Below are 21,363 nucleotides of genomic sequence, written 5' to 3'. Positions count from 1 at the left end.
GGGTTTGTCAGTTTTATCATCATTTCAAAGAACCAAGTATTGGTTTAATTGACTCTTGATATATTTTTTCTCACTTCATTATTTTTTGCCCTAATTATTTCTTTTCACCTTCTGATTTGTGGTTTGATGTGTTTCTTTTTCTGGTGTCCTAAAACTTATTTATTTGAGGTTTCTCTAATTTCTTTCTTTTCCTTCTTCTCCTCCTTTGATCTTTTCTTTCTTTTTCTTTTTTTCTGATTTCTTAACATAGGCACTTCATTTTTTTTTACCCTAATTATTTCTTTTCACCATTTGATTTGTGATTTTATGTGTTTTGTTTTTCCAGGATCCTAAGGTGAATAACATGACATATATTTGAAGTTTCTCTGATTTCTTTTTTTTTCTCCCTTTTTTTTTTTTTTTTCTGATTTCTTAATGTAGGCTCTTAGAGCTATATAGTTCCCTCTTAGGATTGCTTTCTAGACTGATATGTTTGTGTTTTCATTTTCATTTTTTAGGACGGTGTTTTTACTCACCTTTTTATTTCTTCAAGAACCCAGTTCTTCAGCAGTGTGTTATTTCGTAGTGTAGCTTTTCCTGTGGCTTCATGGATGGGTTTGTTTTACTCTACAGTTGAAGGAATTTCTTAAAGTATTTTCCTGTGGAGCCGGACTGGTGGTTATAAACTCCTTTAGCCTATTTTTATCAGAGAAGATTTTACTTTTCCTTGAATTATGATAAGTAGCTTTGCTGGGTTTAGTAGTCTGGATTGGCAGTTGGTTTTCAGAACTTGAAATACACCCATCCAGGCCCTCCTGGCTTTTAAAGTTTCATTGAATAATCTGTTGTTATTTTGATGGGCCTGCCTTTATTTGTGGTATGGTGTTTCTCTCTTGCTGCTTTCAGTATACTTTTTTTGTCTTATATATTTAGAGTTTTAACTGTATTGACAACATGAGATTCCTTAGTGGTTTTGATGAAAATGCCTCTTGTATCTGGATTGGTATCTACTTTAACTCTGGGAAAGTTTTTGTTAATGGTTCTTAAAATTGTTTTCTGTGTCTTTAGAATGAGATTCTTTGTCTGACTTCCATACCTACTCATAGATTTCATCTTTTTAGAGTGCCATGCATACCTTGGAGTGCCTTCTGTTACCTTATTATTTTAACTGTGCCGTGTGTGGGTGCTCCACACACTCCTGTCTTCAAGCTCAGATACTCTGTCCTCTCCTTGATCTGTTCTATCAGTGAGACTTTTTATAGAGCATTTAATTTGATTTTATTATGTGTTTTATTTCCAACATTTTATTTGTTTTTCCTTAGTATTTATCTTTGTTGAATTTCCTCTTTCAGCCGGGTGCAGTGGTGCATGCCTGTATAAAGTAACTAGGAAGGGAAAAGCAGGATACTGGTAAGGTCCACAGATAGTAGAGGTTGTTACATCTGTAGGACGTTGCAATTAAGTCAGGAGAAATGGGGATAAAGATGAAAGGGAGATGCAGGGATAAGAGGCGATATATGAGATGTCAGAGAAGAGTGTAGTAGTGATGCTTTATACTGGAATGGTGGACAGTAGTCCTGACACCTGCCTGGACAGTATGTGAACAAAAGGAAATCTGCATGAGACATATATGCTAGGGTGGAGATTAAATAATAGAGAGTAAGACGTAAAAAGAATACTATGGAGTGAATTGCTGTCACAGCTATGCTGAGTTAAAAGGTGATGTCCTCAGACTCTTATGGCTCTAAGCAGACTCCTAGGTGTGTGAGGGGCAAGTAGGAACTGTTGATCTCTGCAGCCTCAGTGTTCTTGGGGTTCTGGTGTTTAGGGGAGGGGGGGTTGTAAGACCTTTCATGGTAGTTACCTTGGATTTCTGCACCCCACTATGGCCTTTTCTTGTCCTGCAGGGTGCCCTCAAATTTAATTTAGTTCTTTGACAATTTCATATGTACATATATAATGTATTCTGGTCACTCTCTTTCCATACCATCCCTATCATCCTCCTCTTTACCCGTCCATTTCCTAAATCCATAACTTTTGGTTTTGTTTTGTAGCTCATTTAGTTTAACAGGGAAATCTGTGTGAGCATTGGAGCATTGGTGGGATCACTAGTAGGTATACAGCTGAAAGGCAGTTACCAATCCTTGATTGAGGCAGAGGTCATTCAGTAATGACATGGGCTTCCCTGGGCTTCTCCTTCATCTATGCATGACTGCTGCTGGTCCCGTGCTTACGCAGACTCAGTATAGTCATATGTGGATGTTTGCACACACATGATTGTGGAGGCTGAGTATTACCCTCTCCCAGAAGACCAGAAGATGGTCTTTTAAAAATTTATTTACTCTTTTGAGATGTAGACTAGTATACTGGACTCTAGAGTCAGAGGTTTGAATCTTGGTTCTGCTGAAGACTAGGCTATGACTTAGGATACAGAGTGGCATAAACAAAGCATCTGCCTCACAGACATGTTAGGAGAATTATTGTGTATAAAGTATTTGTTCACATGCCATAGTACACAATGCTAACTTACATCCTGACCTACTTAGTGTGCTTTTCATCAAAATGACAATTGTTTTTTCTTTTACAGATTTATGGTGGATTATTTTCTGAAGATAAGTGTTGGTACAGATGCAAAGTGCTAAAAACTATCAGCGATGATAAGGCAGGAAATATGTATTCATAATTTGGGGCTTAAGAAATGTTTATTTTGGTTCCAAAGCTTTTTAAAAAATGTAGTTCAATTTTTTTTTTACAGATATATGTGGGCACAAGAGTGCCACAGTGCATAGTGTGTGTGAGGTGTTGGTTCTCCTACCACCATGTGGGTCAGCAGCCTTAACAGCAAGCACCTCACCGCTAAGCCATCCCACTGGCCCTTGCTTCTGAGACTTGATGCTTACTGAGTCTATTACTATTTAGTCATAGTAACAATGTTTACTTTAATAAATCTAAAATTTATGAAAACATTTTGCTGGTGAATATAAAAAGAAATTAACATCATTAAAATAGATAAGATTAAGGAATATTCTTCTGAATTTAAGTTTTTATATAACCACCAGGCTGTCTAAAAATAGATAATATAGGACCAGAGAGATGGCACAGTGGTTAGGAGCACGGGCTGCTCTTCTTGAAGATGTGGGTTTAATTAGCACCTGTATGATGGGCTTACGACCATCTGTAATTTCAGTTCCAGGTCAGTCCCCTTGTCAAGTCTCCTCAGGGAGCATGCACACAAGTGGTGTATATACATATGTTCAGACAAAACACTCAAACACATAAATGATAATAAAATAAATTGAAAATTGAAGAGACAGTTTGTGGGTTATTTTGTGGATTAGGTGGCTCTTTTGGCCCTATTGTAGTGGTTCTTGATAGTAAGTACTTTAAAGTTCGTCTTACTAAGATTGTGGAGTAGAAAAAGAACATTTGTTTGATCTTGACGTTAAATGTATTTTGTATTTGGTTTCAAATATTGGGGTTGGGGATTTAGCTCAGTGGTAGAGCACTTGCCAAGCAAGCGCAAGGCCCTGAGTTTGGTCCTCAGCTCTGGGGGGAAAAAAGACAAAATATCAAATACTGTTAACAATAAATATTGACTTTCTACTTCTAATCCTTAAGTTAAATGTGATAAATTCTTTTGTGTCAAGCTGTTTTATTTCTTACATTGAAAGCTGTGGAAGGTTTACTTACATATTTTTATTTCACAGTTTCTTACATATATAAAAAATGTACTTTGATAATATTACTCCCCCATTATCCTGTCTTCTTCCTCTCCCATGCCTGCCAATCCTCCTTTTCTTTCCAACACCCCCCGCCCCCCAAGGGAGAGGAGATTCTTCTGCAGAGCTGTTTGGGGCAAGCATACTTTGTGGGATTTGTGGAACATTTCCGCAAGTGTTCCTTAAGTGACTTCTCTATATCCAATTTCTAGACCTAAAATATAGTTCTTAATGTATATGTTCAATAAATATTTTTCTTGGTAAAATAATAAGTTGAAAAATCTCATGATTTCTCTGGTTTGTGTTTTTAAAATATCATTTACTATTGCCATGATGTTCTATCTTTATGATATTGACTTCCCCCCTAATTTGACAGTTGAATATATTTTTCACTTGTCTTTTGGATTGACTTTAAGATTTTAAGGCATGAGATGATAATTGACTTTGTAATATACGTCTAGAAATTTTTTAAAAATTGAAAAAAATATGTGCATGGAAGTCTCTCTGCTCGTGTGTATATGTAGTGTGCATATGCACTACCTGTGGCGGCCAGAAGAAGGTGATGGAACTGGAGTTAGAGATGGTTGTGAGCTGCCATGTGGGTGCTGGGAACTGAAACTGGGGCTTCTGGAAGAGCAGCCAGTGCTCTTAGTCACTGAGCTCTTCCTAGAGTCCTCAGAAAGATGATTAAAAAAAAAAAAAAAATAGATGCAGGGCTGGAAGTAAAGGTCAGTTTGGTCAGTTTCAAAGTCTAGCCAGAGTGGGTTTAATTTTATGAAAGAAAACAGGTTTTACTGTTTTCAATATGAATTTAAGAATATAGATTGATTTTAATATTAGAGATTAGAAAGGATTACAGTGCTATACACTCATGTTTGTATAAAAACACCAGTGGTTAAAAAGACACATTACAAATGACAAATGGTACTATGGGAAGGAAATTAGTCCCAAATGCAGGATTTTCTTTATTTTGAGGTTGTTATTAGAGCTATTTCTGAAGACATTTGTCATCTGAGGTAACTAACATGTACAGTTCTCATTAACAAATTGTAATCTAGGTTCAATACTGCTGTTTGCCTCCATTTTTTTCTAGTGTCTGGTGAGGTATGTTGACTATGGAAATACTGAAATTCTAAACCGGTCTGATATAGTAGAAATTCCCTCGGAGCTGCAATTTTCTAGTATTGCCAAGAAGTATAGACTTTGGGGACTACAGATTCCTTCTGGCCAAGAAGTTACCCAGTTTGATCAGGCAAGTGACACATTTAAATACTTTGTTAATGCATCATACTCGAAATCATGTATTTGAAAGCATATGCACTATTAAATGTCATTAGCTTTGTTTAGGAAAATATGAATTATAAACTAATTCAGGGGGATGATACAGTTGATGGTAGAACACGTATCTAGTATGATCAGATTCTGGGTTTGAGCCCTGGTACTTACCAAACAGACAAATGATCATAAATACTGTTAGGAAAAGTATCGGCTCAGGATTCCCAAGACCAAGTTCTCAACACAAAGGAGATTTATTTGGCCCACAGGGATAGAGGGCAGGGAGTAAGGGACAAAGACAAGAGATAGAGGCTGAGGGAGGAGGGAGAAGGGGAAGAGAGGGCAGAGAGATTTGTCCTGGAAGGACAAAGAAGTGCCTCTAGATAGAGACGAAACAGACATGGCACATAGGGAAAATGGTGGTTTATAAAGGGACAAAGGGGAACCCCATGTTAGGATGAGATGTTTAATTTTTGTTTTTGTTTTTTGACAAAGAGTTTCTTTGTATAGCATTGGCTGTCCTGGACTGAGAAGTTTAATTTTATTTGGCCATGTTAATTAGATGAGCCAAAAGGGCTTTTGATTGCTGGACATCAATACTTTGATAGCTAGACCTTGGTAGCCTCAGGGAGCCAGTGGCTAAACAGAGACTAGACCTTCGTGGCTCGCTTTAGGGATATAATCTAACAGTTTATAGCAAGGCGGAGGGATCGAGGAGAAGGACGAGGCCTACAGGGCCATACTTAGCACACTCGAGCTGGGCAGAATCCCTTCAAAAACAGACAAATCAATTATATATTTGTTTTCATATTTGTAGGTAATCATTCTTAATGACCAAATATATCAGTAAATAAGACAAACGTGAAAAACAAACAACAAAAATCTCAAATCTGAATAGTTTCTTCTGTAAAATTTTAAAAGATTATCTTTTATAGAGTGAAAGTTTTGAAGGTATTGGGTTTTTGTATTTGTTTTGACAGTATTCGGGGTTGGATTTATAGCATCCCTCAAAGAACCCTGTTCATAAACATCAGTAGGTGGAAGTGATTAGTATTATGAATAGTCAGGTTTATGTTTTAGGCAATGTGATGGTTAGTTTTGGATGTAGCTGCACACAAACTAGAATGACCTGGGAAGTTTCAATTGAGGAATTCTCTAGGTCAAGGTGGCACGTGGCCATGTATGTTAGAGCTTATTTTGATTTCAAATTGATGTGGGAAGGCTCCATCCGTGAGGGCAGCACCATTCCTCTGATTTCTAGTTCCCTCTACAGTGCCTGCCCCTCCTCTGTGGCCCTCCAGCTGCTGATCTTTATGGGGACTTCAATGTCCCTAGTGGATTTGACAAGCCAGTCTGAAGGAGAGATAAACATGTTTTTTACTTAGATCACAACTGGAGGATGAAAAAAAATTTATGAGAGAGCAGGTAATGTTTATCCCCTTAGAAATCGAACTACCATGTGAGGGAGATTGGTTGTTAGCCAGCTGAAAAACATCCTTGAACAAATTCTGAGAGGAGATATAAATGTGAGCCAAAAACAACAGGGGGTCCTTTGGAGACTTGGGATAGTTTTGGCTGTTAATCTCTCCACTTCGAGACACTCCTAGAGAGAACCTCTCGAGGGAAGGCTTCGGGGTTCCGGCCTCCAGCTGAAGCTCAGGCTGAGCCTACAGTTTTGGTTACTCCAGGTTCCAGCAGAAGAAATCCTGCTGATTATGCCAGGGGAATCGTTCCTTGGAACTTACATCCTTAAGGTTTCATTATTGTGTTCTTTAATTTCCTTTTCCTATTGTTTATGTTAGTCAGATTATAAGTGAGGTCCACTCAGTTAATAAGTTCATAATAGAATATAATTGTTAAGAAAATTGAGCCTACATCAGTCCGTCAAGGATTGGTTTTATTTCATACTGTCTCAAGTTATACAACTTTTATCTTAGGATGGATGTCATAATTTAGTTTTCCTGCTACCATACCCAGCTTGCATTTCTAAATTTTATGCTTGAAAAATTTATAAAGCCTATATTCTTTCAATATAAATATGTTATCTTTTGGCTTATGAATTAAAAACATTCTTTTTTTTTATACATACCCCACCTCCAATTTCTATATCTGTTCATCTAGAAACTTTCCCAATACATTGTCTTCTTTCCTTTTCTTAAAAGCAACAACAAACAATCAACCACCTCCTGAGTTGATTTAGAGTTGCTTACATGTGTCAGTGCAGGATTATTACTGGATCATGGGCAATTTCTCAGAGGTTATACCCAAGAAGAAAAACGACTCCCCTTCCCCAGCAGCCATCAACTGCTAATAGCTCCTCAGCTAGAGTGTGACCTCCCTGGCCCTCCCCATTCATACTGGAGTATGTTGGTCCTGAACTAGTGCAGGCTACTGAGTTCCTGAGTGCAAGGGCCATGTCATAACCCAGAAGACAGTTTGACAGTGCTGTTCCTCATCTGGATTTTACACTCTTTTGCCTGCTCTTCCATTCATGCACTTTGACCAGTTTGAGTCACTGCTTTAGCTGCTGTTTACAGCAAAAACAAGGTTGAGAGCTTCACTAAATCTATGGATAGAAGCATAATCTTGAGAAGACAGTTTATGTGTCAATTTAGCAAAATAACAGTAGTAAGTTCTCATCTAGGGCCAGTGACCTCCACTTGTCTTTTTAAAAATAGTGATGGTTGGTTATCTTTTATCATACATAGTTTGAATTACTTCTAATCCTTTAGCTTCATTCTTCTATGCCTGAGTATTCTTAATTTATTGATAAGTTGAACCACAATGAAATTATTTTTGTAATACAATATTTTTTTTGCATTCACATTACATCTCAGTTGTTATCCCATCCCTTGTATCCTCCCATTCCTCCGTCCCTCCCACTTTCCCCCTACTCCCCTCCCCTATGACTGTGACTGAGGGGGACCTCCTCCTCCTGTATATGTATGCCCATAGGGTATCAAGTCTCTTCTTGGTAGCCTGCTATCCTTCCTCTGAATGCCATCGGGCCTCTCCATCAAGGGGACGTGGTCAAATATGGGGCACCAGAGTTCAGGTGAAAGTCAGTTCCCACTTTCCACTCAACTGTGGAGAATGTCCTGTCTATTGGGTAGATCTGGGTAGGGGTTTGATGTTTACTGCATGTATTGTCCTTGGTTGGTGCCATAGTTTGAGCAGAACCCCTGGGCCCAGATCCACCTGTCATAATGTTCTTCTTGTAGGTTTCTAGGTCCCTTTGGATCCTTCTGTTTCCCCATTCTTCCATGCTTCTCTCACCTAAAGCCCCAATAGGATGTCCTCACATCTATCCCATATTCCTAGTAGGTGAAGACTTTCATGACACATGTCCCTTGCGCTAGTGTCCACTTATGAATGATACCATGCTTCTGGGTTAACTCACTCATTAAGATCATTTCTAGTTCAATCCATTTGTCCACAAATTTCGAGAATTCCTTGTTTTTAATAGCTAAGTAGTATTCCATAGTGTAAATGTACCACATTTTCTTTATCCGTTCTTCTACTGAGGGACACTTAGGCTGTTTCCATGTTCTGTCTATTATGAATAAGGCTGCTATGAACATGGTTGAGCATATGTCCTCGTTGTGTACTGGAGCATCTTCTTGGTTATATTCCAAGGAGTGGAATAGCTGGGTCTTGAAGCCCTATTCCCAGTTTTCTGATATAGCGCCAGGTTGATTTTCAAAGTGGCTGTACTAGTTTGTATTCCCACCAGCAATGAAGGAGTGTTCCTCTTTCTCCACATCCTCACCAGCATGTGGTGTCCCTTGAATTTTTGATCTTAGCCATTCTGATGAGTGTAAGATGGAATCTCAGAGTCATTTTGATTTGTATTTCTCTAATGACTAAAGACGTTGAGCATTTCTTTAAGTGTTTCTCAGCTATTTAATAGTCCTCTGTTGAGAATTCTTTGTTTAATTCTGAGCCCCATTTCTCAATTGGGTTATTTGGTTTGGTGGTGTTTAATTTCTTGAGTTCTTTATATATCAAACATGGTTTATTTTATTTTTTCTCAATGTGGTAGTTTAGTAATAATGAAAAGTTAGCAAGCACATAATTTTTCATGTGGCTTCTCATATGATGGCACTGATATGACCTCCTTAAAGCTCTGTTCAAAGGAGTTTTGATGAGCAATTCCTAGTGTCTCACATTCTGTAATTGAAATTTGTTGATTAAAAAAGAAATTCTGGTATTTTGGGCTTTGAGATTCTTTAATATTTATTTATTGTGTGTGTCTGTACACGTGTGGGCATGCATGTGGATTGGCATGCATGAAAGAGGACACATTGAGGGAATTGTTTTTCTCCTTTCACCATATGACTTCTGAGGATTTAGCTCAGGTTGTCTAATGTGATGGCAAGCTCCTCCTCAGTGGCAAACCCATTGAGCCATATGTGGGTGTCTGTTCTGTGAGCTGAGATTCTACTTCTTTGCCTTTGTTTTTGTCTTGGTTTAAAATAAAAAATTAAGACTTTCCCTTTAAAACAATAAGTTTTGTTGAACTCCTTTTATAGGTACCAGAAATTATTTTTAAAAAAATACAGCTTCTTAGAACATCGTTATAGTTAGGTGTGGTGCTGCACACCTTTAGTCCCAGCACTCAGGATGCAGAGACAGGAAGATCTCTGAATTTGAGGCCAGCCAGGTCTACAGAATGAGTTTCAAACAGCCAAAGTTACACAGAGAAACCTTGTGTCTAAAAACCACACCAAACCAAAACCAAAAAAGAACATCATTACATTTAGTTGGAGCCAAGATAGTCGATTTATTTTTCTAAGATATTTAGTTAGCATTAAAACATTTATAAACGTGGTTGAACTTTACTTCTGGAAAAGAAAGTTTTCATAAACATTGAAATACATTCATGTACACGCAGATATATATTTTTATAAGTCAACAACAAACAAGACCCCCAGAGTACAGATTTTTAGGAAAAAGAAATATGATGCTTGGAAACAATGAGTAGAAACAAAGTAAGTGAGAAAAATGTTAATGTGCATGGTTTAAATCTTTTTCCTATCTTTCTTAGGGCAGAACATTTTTGGGGAGCTTGATTTTTGAAAAAGAAATAAAAATGAGAATTAAAGCAACCTATCAAGATGGAACAGTTATTGCTCAGGCTGAGTATGGCACTGTTGATATAGGGGAAGAAGTGGCAAAGAAAGGATTTGCAGAAAAGTGCAGACTGACCTCCGGCAGTGATGTCTGTGAGGCAAAGAAACCAGATTCCAGTCAGCTTGCTCTCAGGAGCCTCAAGAACCCTATTCCCTTGTGGGGGCGCAGATCAAACCAGTCAGCCTTCAGCAAGCCGAAGGAGCATTTTAATGGGAGGCTGACTGTTGATGTGAAGTGTGAGACTGACGCAGGAAATCATGTGACATTTCCTAAGTAAGACTGTGGTGCTGTTTTAAAATTATAATTGCTTTCCAGTTTATGGTAGTAGCCTTTATAGAACTCACACCTTAGGCTTTTGGAATCCTTAGCAGAGCTTATGAATTTGTAAGTGATCTTACATAATTTCTCTCTTTTTTTTTTTCCTTTTTTTCCCATCAAATACAGTTGTTCCTCTGTTTTTAGCAGGGGCATTTTCCTTAAAAACCAGTTTGAAAATAAAATTGTTTCTGAATTGTTTAAAGTTTCCTTGCTAACTTTTCATTTCAATTCTTTTGGATGTCCTTATCAAAAATAAAACTCTACCTGTAATATTCATTATTCAAATAAAACCCAGAATTCATAATAAGATTTAAAGTTGGGGCTGGAGTTGTAGCTCAATGGCGTACATACCTAGTATATATGAGGCTCTGGCTGCGGCCTCCACCCCTCTAAGGGAAAACATACGAAGTGTTTTCCTCTGAATGTAAGATTTAAAAAATGTGTGTAAGGGATCTTTTGTGTGCAAGCTTGTGGTGAGATTTAATTCCTCTGTTAAGGAGTTCATGTCTTTAAAAAAAAAAAAAAAAAAAAAAAAAAAAAAAAATATATATATATATATATATATATATATATATATATAAAATAGTGCTTGGGTGTCAAACCTAAGGTGTGATGCTTTCAATGTATATACTTTACCAATTGATCTCTACCCTCAACCTATATTTTTAATACTTAACTGATCAAATAATTGATATTTCTGAGGTATAGTGTGTTGTTTCAATTAATGTGTGGCATATAATTAAAAGGTCAGAGGAAGTGGCATATCTGTTATCTCAGGTGTATATAATTTGAGCTACCCTTTTAGCAAATTTTTGAATTATCTATTTGAGGCAGAAAGTCAGACTGTATACTCATATATACCAATATATCATCTAAAATATTATTTTATATGTAGGTGTTTGGCTTACATGTATATTTGTGTACCACATGCAAGCCTGGTGCCCTCAGAGGGCAGAAGAGGACTTTGGATCCCCTGGCCTTGGAGTTACAGAGGTTGTGAGCTGCCATGTGGGTGCTGGAAATTGAACTAGGGTTCTCTACAAGAGTTGCCAGTGCTCTTAACCACTGAACATCTCTCTAGCTCCAATATATATCAGTACATTCTTACCTATGGCGAAACAAGTGATGATGTCTTGGCAGTTTGGTGGATTTTTACTGGTGGTGTAGGAACTACAAATTAAGAGGTACAAGGAGGAGGGATTATAAAAACTGACAGAACTATTTGTTATTCATGTTGTTCTTTGGGGTTGATAATGTTATAAGGACTTGGGAAAATAAGAGATCAGAGGCAATGTTGTTGAAGTATGCCCTAGTTAATATAAGCTAGTGTGTATCAAAATAATTTATTTTCATGTTTTGATATAGAGTCTCACTGTGTAGCCCAGACTGCTCTCAAACTCTGTATGTAGTTGAACATGCCCTCAGATTTTGTATACCTCCACCTTGGCCTCCTAAAATCTGGGCTTTCAGGCTTGTGCCAACATGCTCAGCTTAAATTATTTTTTAATGTTGTACTAGGCAGTAGTTTTACTATCCACAATTAATTGTAAGATGTATTACAAAAAGTCACTGTAATTTAAGTTTTTGAGTTCCAATAGCCTTGTCGTATTTTTTAAAATGAGTGAATTTGTTTTTAACAGGGATAGTTTGGCTGCTGGTGACTTTAATTTAGGGTCCAATGTCAGCTTGGCAAAAATTAAACAGGACCAGAAACTTATTGAAGAGAATGAAAAACTTAAAACAGAAAAAGAGGTTCTTCTAGAAAATTGCAAAGCATTAGAATTGAAAGTTGAACAGACTGCCCAAGAGCTGCAGGTATGTCAGTGGCTTGTGGTACAGAAAGTGAAATCTTTGCACTTAAGTGCTCTTAATTGTTCTTTCGTCACTCTGTCTCCATCCGTTCTCTTTTGATATTTATATAAGGAGAAAATTTTTTGCTTCCACTATAAGCTAACTTAGTTTATATTTTATTGACTATTTGAAATTTATTTTTTCATTTATATTTTCTCTTATGTTCTTTGTGTGTGTGTATTCAATGTGTATATGCATGTGGGTAGCTGCATGTACATGTATGTGACCATGTGTATGGAGACCAGAGGTGGATGTCAGATGTTTTCCTCATTTCCACTTAGTTTTTGAGACAGGTCTTTCTCTGAACTTGGAACATGCTGATTTGGCTGGACAGCAAGCCCCAATGATCCTCTTGTTTTTGCCTTTCCAGTGCTGGGTTACAGATGTGTGCTACTGCTGTCTTTGGCTTTTTGTGAGGTAGGGGAGGAGGGTTTATTTGGGTAGCCTTGGCTGTCCTGGACTTGCTCTTTAGACTAGGCTGGCCTTGAACTCATACCTGGCTTGTGCTGGGAACCTAACACAGGTCTCATGCGTTTTTAGCAAGCATTTTACTGACTAAGCCAGTGCTTCAGACCCTAAAATCTTTAAAATTTTTAAACTTTGGAAAAATCTCAAAACATTCCAGAAAGAGAGAATTCATAATTAATATTGCTTATTACCACTTTTGATAGTCTTGTTTTTTTCAGTCTTTTGTTAAATCTATACTTCACATATTATTTCAAAAGAAACCCCATCAATAGTATTTCATATTCTTAAGAATGTGTCTTGCCAGGTGATGTTGGCACATACCTTTGACCCCATCATTTGGGAGGCAGAGGCAGGCAGATCTTTACATTTGAGGCCAGCCTGGTCTACATAGTGAGTTCCAGGGCAGCCAAGGCTACACAGGGAAACTTGTTTCTAAAAAACAAACCAAAAACAAAACAAAAAGAATGAGTGTCTATTTCTGTATATGGTAGTATATGACAACTTTAATCCCAGCACTAGAGAGGTTGAGGCGCACAAATCTCCGTGAGTCTGAGGTCAGCCTGATCTACATTGTGAGTTCCAGACCAGCGAGGGTTACACAGGGAGACCCTGTTACCACCATCAGCTCTACTATTCCTACCACCGCCGCCTCCTCCAAACCGCTACATCTAAGTACAGGTATCCTGGATCAGAGCTCAGCCCTCCCCAAGCTAAAGCCAGTCAAACTGTAACCGTAGTGAAGTCAGCAGTAATTGTGTGATAGTCCCCTGTTGCTTCATGGAGTCTTTAACATTTATTTCTTTCAGTTAGGATCTCAGGCCTGATCTAGCTAGATGTCTAACAGTTCAATTCAGTTCTGATGCTACCATTTTTTTTTATCCCTTAACATTTAATTTGAGTCTAAGCTAGAAGTACAGTGTCCTAGTTGGTTCTCACTAAGATAGGTTTGTTTTGTTTTGTTTTGTTTTATGTTTCAGCAAGAGAAAACAGCTACCATGGATCTGACTAAGCGTTTAGAAAGCACTTTGAAGACCTGTGTAGGAACCAGGCTGAAGAATCTGGCAGCTAAAGTAGAACTATTAAAAAAAATTAGGTACTTTAAAGCAAAATTACATGTGTTTTTTGAAGTTCTGGTTATTGAACCCAGAGTCTTGTGCATACTAGGCAGATAATTTATCACTTAGCAAAAATTTCAGCTTCAAAGAAGGTTTTATATGTGGATGTGTGTTTGTGTGCATACATGTGCATGGGTGCATGTTGGAGGTCAGAGCATAACTTCTAGTATCATTCCTCAGATGTTTTCTGCTTTGGGTTTTGAGACAGGGTTTCTCCGTCCCTGAGCTCACCAGGTAGGCTGTGCTGCTCGGCCACTTAGACTCAGGGATGTGCTGCTTTCTACCTTCTTCCCTCTGGGATTGCAGCTCTGGGGATCCACGTGGGTCTCTGTGCTTCTGTGGCAAGCACTTTCCCAACTGATCTCTTTAGAGTCTCCCCTTCAACAATATGTTTTTGCAAATAATAATTTAAAACACCGCTAATCAGTTTGTGTTTTGTCTAAAAATTTTTGTATGTACTGTTTTTGCTTTTGAGGTTTAATCTTTGAATTTTTATGACTTGAAAGAGAAAGTTTCCAACCTAAGACTAAAATTTTCAGAACTTTTTGGTCAGTTTTCTGTTCTCTCTTAAAGCCTTAGTGTCTCAAGTTCATCTCTGAGAGTGAAATTAGACCCCCCCACCCCCCAGCTTCTAAGTGGTGTTTTGATGGGGACCTAGCTTATCTAATTGTACTATTTGAAGTTTTTTTCAGTGTCCTGGAACTGAAGATTTTATTAATATGTATGTATTTATTGTACTCTTGTCTAAAAAATTATGTTATTTGTAAAATGAGAAGAAAAGGAATTAATTATAATTAGCAAGTCTTATACAACATTTATTCAGTAGTTCTCAAAATCGATGTTAGAACTGTATAGACTTTGGTGTTAATGGGGTTATGCTGTTGTTAGACAAAATCTGTCCCTCTTTTCTAATGCATGGATTGAATAGTTTTTAAAGCAACCTAATTCTTTTTCCATGCTGCATGCTGGACTTAAAACCAGTGATTCATTTATCACCTATACTTTGATGTTGCCACGAGTGCATATATTGCATGTTGCTTTCTTTCCTGCAGTGGAAATTTATATTCTCCAGTATAAATCTCTCACATAGTGTGTGGTCTGTAAGTCTTTTAGGAATCGGATAATTTGGTCTCTCAGAGTCTAATTATCTTTTGATACAATGTTAAAAATCAGGTGGCAGCATTGGCAAAGCTCTGAGCCAGACTTGAGCCAAAATGACAATATGCTTTATTCTTGAGAAAAAATATGCTATTAGAATAGTGGCAATCTAGTTGGGAACTAGAAAAAAATAGGCAAAATGTGTTAACTTTATTATCTGACCTCTCTGATTGCTTTGTTTATAAATTAAAAATAAAAACCCAGCCTGGTATGGTGGCGTATGCCTTTAATCCCAGCACTTGGGAGGCAGAAGTAGGCAGATCTCTGAGTTTGAGGCTAGCCTGGTGTTCAAAGAGAGTCCAGACCAACAAAGGCTACACAGAGAAACCCTGTCTCGATAAATCAAAGACAAAACAAAACAAAAAACCCCAAACCAACACTCAACATATATTGGCTAGATGGACTCTGCCTCTATGGCTCTGCTAAATCAGACTGACTGTATCTAACATTTTGAGAGAAGTATTTACAAATTCCATTATAGAACAGAAATTAAAGATCCTTTTGACATTTTAAATTCTGCCAATTTTGGAAGTCATCTTTCTATACAGAGTTTTAAAAGAATTGGTTTCTTTTATTACATTTGGTAGCATGTGTCAGTGGTTACAGCTCTGTTGGAGGCAGGAAGATGCTTGGATCCAAAAGTTCTGAGGCCAAGCTGGGCAATGCAGCAATTTCTTTTGTTGTTTCTATTTTGAGACATAGTCTTACTATGTGGTCCTGGCTAGCCTAGAACTTTCTGCGTAGACCAGGAGGGCCTCAGGCTTACAGAAATCTGCCAACCTCTGTTTCCTGAGTGCAACCTCTGTTTCCTGAGTGCTGGGATTGAAGGTGTGTACCACCATGCCTGGCTAACAGCAGTATTTTATCCCAAAGTATGTATACAACTATTTGTTACATACATTTAAAAAGGTTTATTTATTATTTTATGTGTATGAATGCTTTGCCTGTGTGTATGTATGTGTACCACATCCAAGCCTGGTGGAGGACAGAAGGCATCAGATGCCCTAGAGCTGGCATTATAGAGAGTTATGACCTGCCATTGGGTGCTGGGAACTGAACCCAGGTCCTTTGCAAGAGTCTCTTAACCACTGAGCCATCCCTCCAGTTCGCCACACAATTTTTAATTAGAACTTTGTATTATAAATTACATATGATTTTCTATAACATTTTAAAAAGTACCTAGTCATAGGTCAGTGCTGTAAATAATAACTTTGAGATGTTTTAAATGAATTTCTCTCATACAAACTTAGTAATTTCTTGATGTTTCTCTTCTTTTTTCTTTTTAAAAATAGGCACATTAACATCAGTATTTGCTTTGGAAATGATCTTTCAGATGCTATGCAAGTGTTGGATGAAGGGTCCTTTACCACTTTAGCATCTTTGAATGAGTTAGAGACAGTTTGGGCTGAATACAGTGTGGCTCAGGAGAAGATCCAAACTTGTCAAAATGAGGTGGGCTAAGGGTTTTCTCTCTCTCTCTCTCTCTCTCTGTGTGTGTGTGTGTGTGTGTGTGTGTGTGTGTGTGTGTGTGCATTATATATATTTAATCTGTTGACTCTTTCAGGAAGCATAGGGGCTGATACTGATACTTTATTTATATAAAATAAGTGTTTACCTTAAGATAAAGTTAGGGTGGGTATTTGGCAACTAGATATATTGTTAACAGAAATCTTTTCCTGTTTTGTGTGTATATTTAATATTTGAGTAACTTTGGAAATCTGGTAAAATGTTTCAACCATGTTGATAGTCAAGATTATTTATGGTAAATATTCCTGTTGTATCTGTATTAGGAAGGATATAAAACACCCAATGAGGGTTCTTACAACTAGGTATGTCTTTCAGGGCTACCAGAAACTAAGCTTGTGGAGGACTTAACAGAAATACTGGCTTTTGAGTGCCTCAGCTTTAACTCAGGCGACTTCTAAACCTGCTAACATGGGCCTTGTATTTTGGTCTGAGTAGTGTGTTTTATGTTACTACAGTATTGGAGTCTGACACATTATTATATACTGACTAAACCACATAGTCTTGAGAGGTAGTTGTGTGAAGGGAGGAGGAGCATGAAGACTGAAATCTATCTAGGAAATTATACATATATTTTTTAGGGGGAACATTCATCACGGTAAAAATAGGGAAAAAAGAGCTTAGCAGGAGTTTTGAACTTCAATGTTGTATTTCAAGTAGTAAGCATATAGGTAAATGTGTGAAAGTTCCTGGTGTCTAATAGTGACCATTCTATTTTCCTTTCTTCAGAATGAAGGTAATATTTTGATTGCCAAAAGAAATGAAGTACAACAGAAGCTGTTTGTGGCTGTGGATGTTTTTATTCTGGAAGTAGATGAATTACCGCTTGATAAACGCTTAAAAACATTGCAGGTTGGAATTAATATATATTAAGTATACATTAAAATTAAGTTTATTCTTTGTGAGGTGAAATCAGTATTAACATTGAGATTTTAGATAGTACTGATAACTGTAAAAACATTTCCTTCTTTGCTGGTTTTTCCTAGAAATATGATAAAATGTTTCAATCATTTTTCAAAAAAAATTATTTATTTTTATTTTATGTACATTGGTGTTTTGACTGCATATATGTCTGTGTGAGGGTGTTGGATTCACTGGAATAGGAATTACAGACAGTTATGAGCGGCCATATGGGTGCTGGGAATTAAATCTGAGTCCTCTGGAAGAATAGTCAGTACTCTTAACTGCTGAGCCATCTCTGCAGTCCCCTCAGCCATGTTTTTAATGGCATTAAAATTTATATTAACTTGTATTTCCCCCCACTCTGTCCTTGCAGATCTCTACCTCCCTGCTTACCCAATTTAATGTTTTGTCTCTCTTTAAAAAAAAAAAAAAAAAAAAAAAAAAAAGACAAAATTCCCCAAACCACAACAAAAAAGTACACAAAATGTATGGAGGCTATTTTGTGTTGGTCAATTGTCCTTAAGCTTGAGACTTGCTCTGTAGTGTGGTTGATATGTACTTGGTGTCACTTCATTGGAGAGGACTGCTTTTCCATCTCTTAGCAGTTATCAGCTGGTTATTGGTTAGAGATGGGATTTTGTGCCTACTCCTTGTCTGTGTTGGGATTTTGTCTGACTTGAATTTGTGCAGGTTTTGTGTATGCTGCCACAGTCACTGTGACTTTGTATGTGCACCATTCCTGTTATGTCTGGAAAATGCTGTTTTCTTGGAGTAAAACACCACCTCTGGCTCTTAAAATCTTTCAACTGCTTCTGAATAGATCAGTGAGGCTTGAGGTCAGGGGTTTGATAAAGATATTCCATTTAGGGCTGAATATTCCAAGGTTTCTCACTCTCTGTACATTATCCACTTGTGGGTCTCTGTATTGATTGTCATCTACTGCAAGAAGCTTTTCTGATGAGCATCGAGTGATTCACTGAACTGTGGGTATAACAATATGTCATTAGGAGTTGCTTTATGCTTATGTTCACTCAGCACAATACTACTGGATTTTCACCCAGGGTGCATGCTCTTTCTAGTTTCTGGTTCTTGGCTTCATTAGTTAACAGTGTCAGTGATTCCCACTTATGGAGTGGGCCTTAACTCCAGCTCAGAAGTGGCTGATGACTCCTGTCAATACTTGTGCCATTGTTGCATCACTATAATCCTGCAGGCAGGTTTCTGTTGTTGGCTGCAGAGTTCATTGATGGGTGAGATTGATGATTCCCTCTCTTCTCATGTATAAAACCTGCTAGTATCATGAATGCTAGTTAGTGGTGGGGAAGGTTCTAGTTGGGCACCAGCTTGATTTCTCCATGTTTGATGGCATTAAGTAAGTGGTACCTTCAGCGATAAGGCTTTATCATCATGTTGTAGAGGTCAACCAGTAATACTGGCAGTAGCCTGTAATGTTTGTGGGGTCTGTGAACCCCTTTGGCCAATGACTCTGTAAAGTGTAACTCATTTCTGGTATTAGGGGTTTTATTTTTGTATAATATCTAGTTGTGTCATTGTCTTTCCCATTATATGATAATTTCATTAAATTTCTTTTCACATATTTTAGGAAGCTTCTAGAATAGTACTCATGGCTTTTCAAAAGACCTTTAGTGTTAGTTATCCTTCTGCACATTTTCTCCTGTATCCTGCCCTCCCTTCTTCTTGCTCACTTAATCCTCCCATTCTATTTTCCTCATTATTCTTTTATAATACCACATTCTAAATTTCCTTTCTTGGAAGGCCTTCTTCTCCCCTCTTGTCACTAATGAGCTACCTAACCTCTCTGGATATTCTAAATGAAACATCTAAAGCTTGAAAGCTAACATCCAACTCTAAGCGAAAACATCCAATGTTTGTCTTTCTGGGTCTGGGTTACCGCACAAAGGATGATTGTTTCTAGCTTCATCCATTTACCTGCAAACTTCATACCTTCATTTTTTAAGCAGCTGAATAATACTCCATAAATTAACTCTAGTTTCATTATCCATTCATTGGGTGATTGACATCTAGGCTATTACCAAATTCTGGCTATTATGAATAGAGCACCAATGGACAAGACTGAGCAAGTATTTCTATGATAAGATGTGGGGTTCTTTGAGTATATGCCCAAGAGTGGTACAGTTGGATTTTATAGTGGATCTATTTCGTCCTTCTGAGGAACCTTTACACTCCTTCCCATAGTGCCTTAAACCAGTTTGTGTTCTCATCTACAGAGAATAAAGTGTTTTCCCCCCCACATCATTGCCAGCATGTGCTGTCATTTGCTTAATTTTAGCTGTTCTGTCTTGGGTAAGATGGAATTTCAAAGCTATTTTAATTTGCATTTTCCTGATGGCTAAGGACATTGAACATTTTAAAAAAGTGTTTCCCAGCCATTGCATCTTCTGAGAACTCTCTTTAATTCTATATCCCATTTTAAATTTGGTTTTCTTGATGTACAGTGTTACTTTTTTTTTGGTATGTTTTAGATACGAATCCTTTATCAGATTATAATTGGTAAGGATATTTTCCTATTCTGTAGAAGCAACTTTTAAAAAAGATGGTGTCTGTTCTTTGGTGTACAGATTGTTGTTGTTGTTGTTTTGCTTGGTTTTAGTTTTTAATCTTTGACCTTAATGCCTGTACTCTCCCTAGGTCCTGTTCAGAAAGTTCTTTCTTGTGCTAGTAACTAGTTCATCCAGTTCATACCCCACTTTCTTATGTCAGATTCAGGATCTTATATTGAGGTTCTTGGTCCTTAAGTTGAATTTTGTACAGGGTGATAAATACAGTTCTATTTTCATTCTTCTACATGCAGCTTGCAGTTTGACTAGCACACTGTCTTTTCTCTACTGTGTATTTTTGACTTCTTTGTCAAAAATCAAGTGTTTGTAGGTGTGAGGAATCCTAGTCAATTGATCACTGTTCTGATGCCAATAACATGCTGTTTTCATTACTAGATCTCTGTAATACAACTTGAAATCTGGGATGGTGAGACCTCCCCAGCAATTCTTTTATTACTTAGGATTATTTTGGCTCTCCTTTTTTGTGTGTTTCACTATGGAGTTGAAGATTATCTTTTCATTTCTGTGAAGAATTGTGTTGGAATTTTGGTGGTGATTGTATTCAGTCTGTATTGCTTTTGGTAGGATGACCATTTTCACAATATTAACTCTTGATTTATGACTGTGGGAGGTATTTCCATCTTCTGATGTTGCCAATTTCTTTCTTTAAAGTTTTCAAGTTTTTATTTTATAAATCTTTCACTTGCTTAGGTACAGTTATTCCAGGATATATTATTTTTTAATCTATTATGAAAGATACTATTTCCCTGATTTCTTTCCCAGTGTGTTTGTCATTTGTGTATATAAGAAGGCTATTGATTTTTTATGTTAATTTTGTATTCCTCTACTATGATGTAGGTGTTTATACATTGTAGATGTTTCCTGGCTGAGTATTTAGGGTTTTTATGTATAAAATCATATCATATGCAAATGAAGTTAATTTTACTTTTTTATTTCCTATTTGTATACCCTGATTTCCTTCAGTTGTCTTACTGCTATAGCTAAGATTTCAAGTACCATATTGAATAGGTATAGAAAGAGTTGACATTTTTGTCTTATTGATATTAATGAAAATGCATTGAGTTTCTCTCCAGTTAGGTTGATGTTGGCTATTTGCTTGCTGTAAATCACCTTTATTATGTTGATGTATGTTTCTTGTATCCTGGTCTCTCCCGGACTTTCATCATGAAGGGGTGTTGAATTTTGTTAAAGGCCTTTTCTATATCTAATGAGGTGGTCATGAGGTTTTTGCATTTTAGTTTATTTGTGATGGGTAATGTTTATTGATTTATATATATCAAACTACCCCTGCATCTCTGGAATAAAGCCATTCTGATCATA

The 21,363-nt window shown here is 37.2% G+C and overlaps 1 protein-coding gene across 1 annotated transcript in view; it reads left to right on the top strand.

The window, feature by feature from the left end:
* The window catches only part of Stk31 (serine/threonine kinase 31), a 67,988-nt gene that overhangs the window by 10,761 nt on the left and 35,864 nt on the right, over positions 1-21,363 (top strand). Inside the window, exons 5-11 of the mRNA XM_051151503.1 lie at positions 2,567-2,641; positions 4,792-4,950; positions 10,021-10,379; positions 12,065-12,239; positions 13,721-13,836; positions 16,309-16,468; positions 17,270-17,392. Coding sequence (XP_051007460.1) covers positions 2,567-2,641; positions 4,792-4,950; positions 10,021-10,379; positions 12,065-12,239; positions 13,721-13,836; positions 16,309-16,468; positions 17,270-17,392 — 1,167 coding nt within the window. The remainder of the gene's footprint in view (positions 1-2,566; positions 2,642-4,791; positions 4,951-10,020; positions 10,380-12,064; positions 12,240-13,720; positions 13,837-16,308; positions 16,469-17,269; positions 17,393-21,363) is intronic.

This window comes from Acomys russatus, chromosome 10 (assembly GCF_903995435.1).
Source record: "Acomys russatus chromosome 10, mAcoRus1.1, whole genome shotgun sequence".
Taxonomy (NCBI): domain Eukaryota; kingdom Metazoa; phylum Chordata; class Mammalia; order Rodentia; family Muridae; genus Acomys; species Acomys russatus.
The sequence above is the reverse complement of the archived record's forward strand: the minus strand, read 5'-3'. Positions and strand labels throughout refer to the sequence as shown.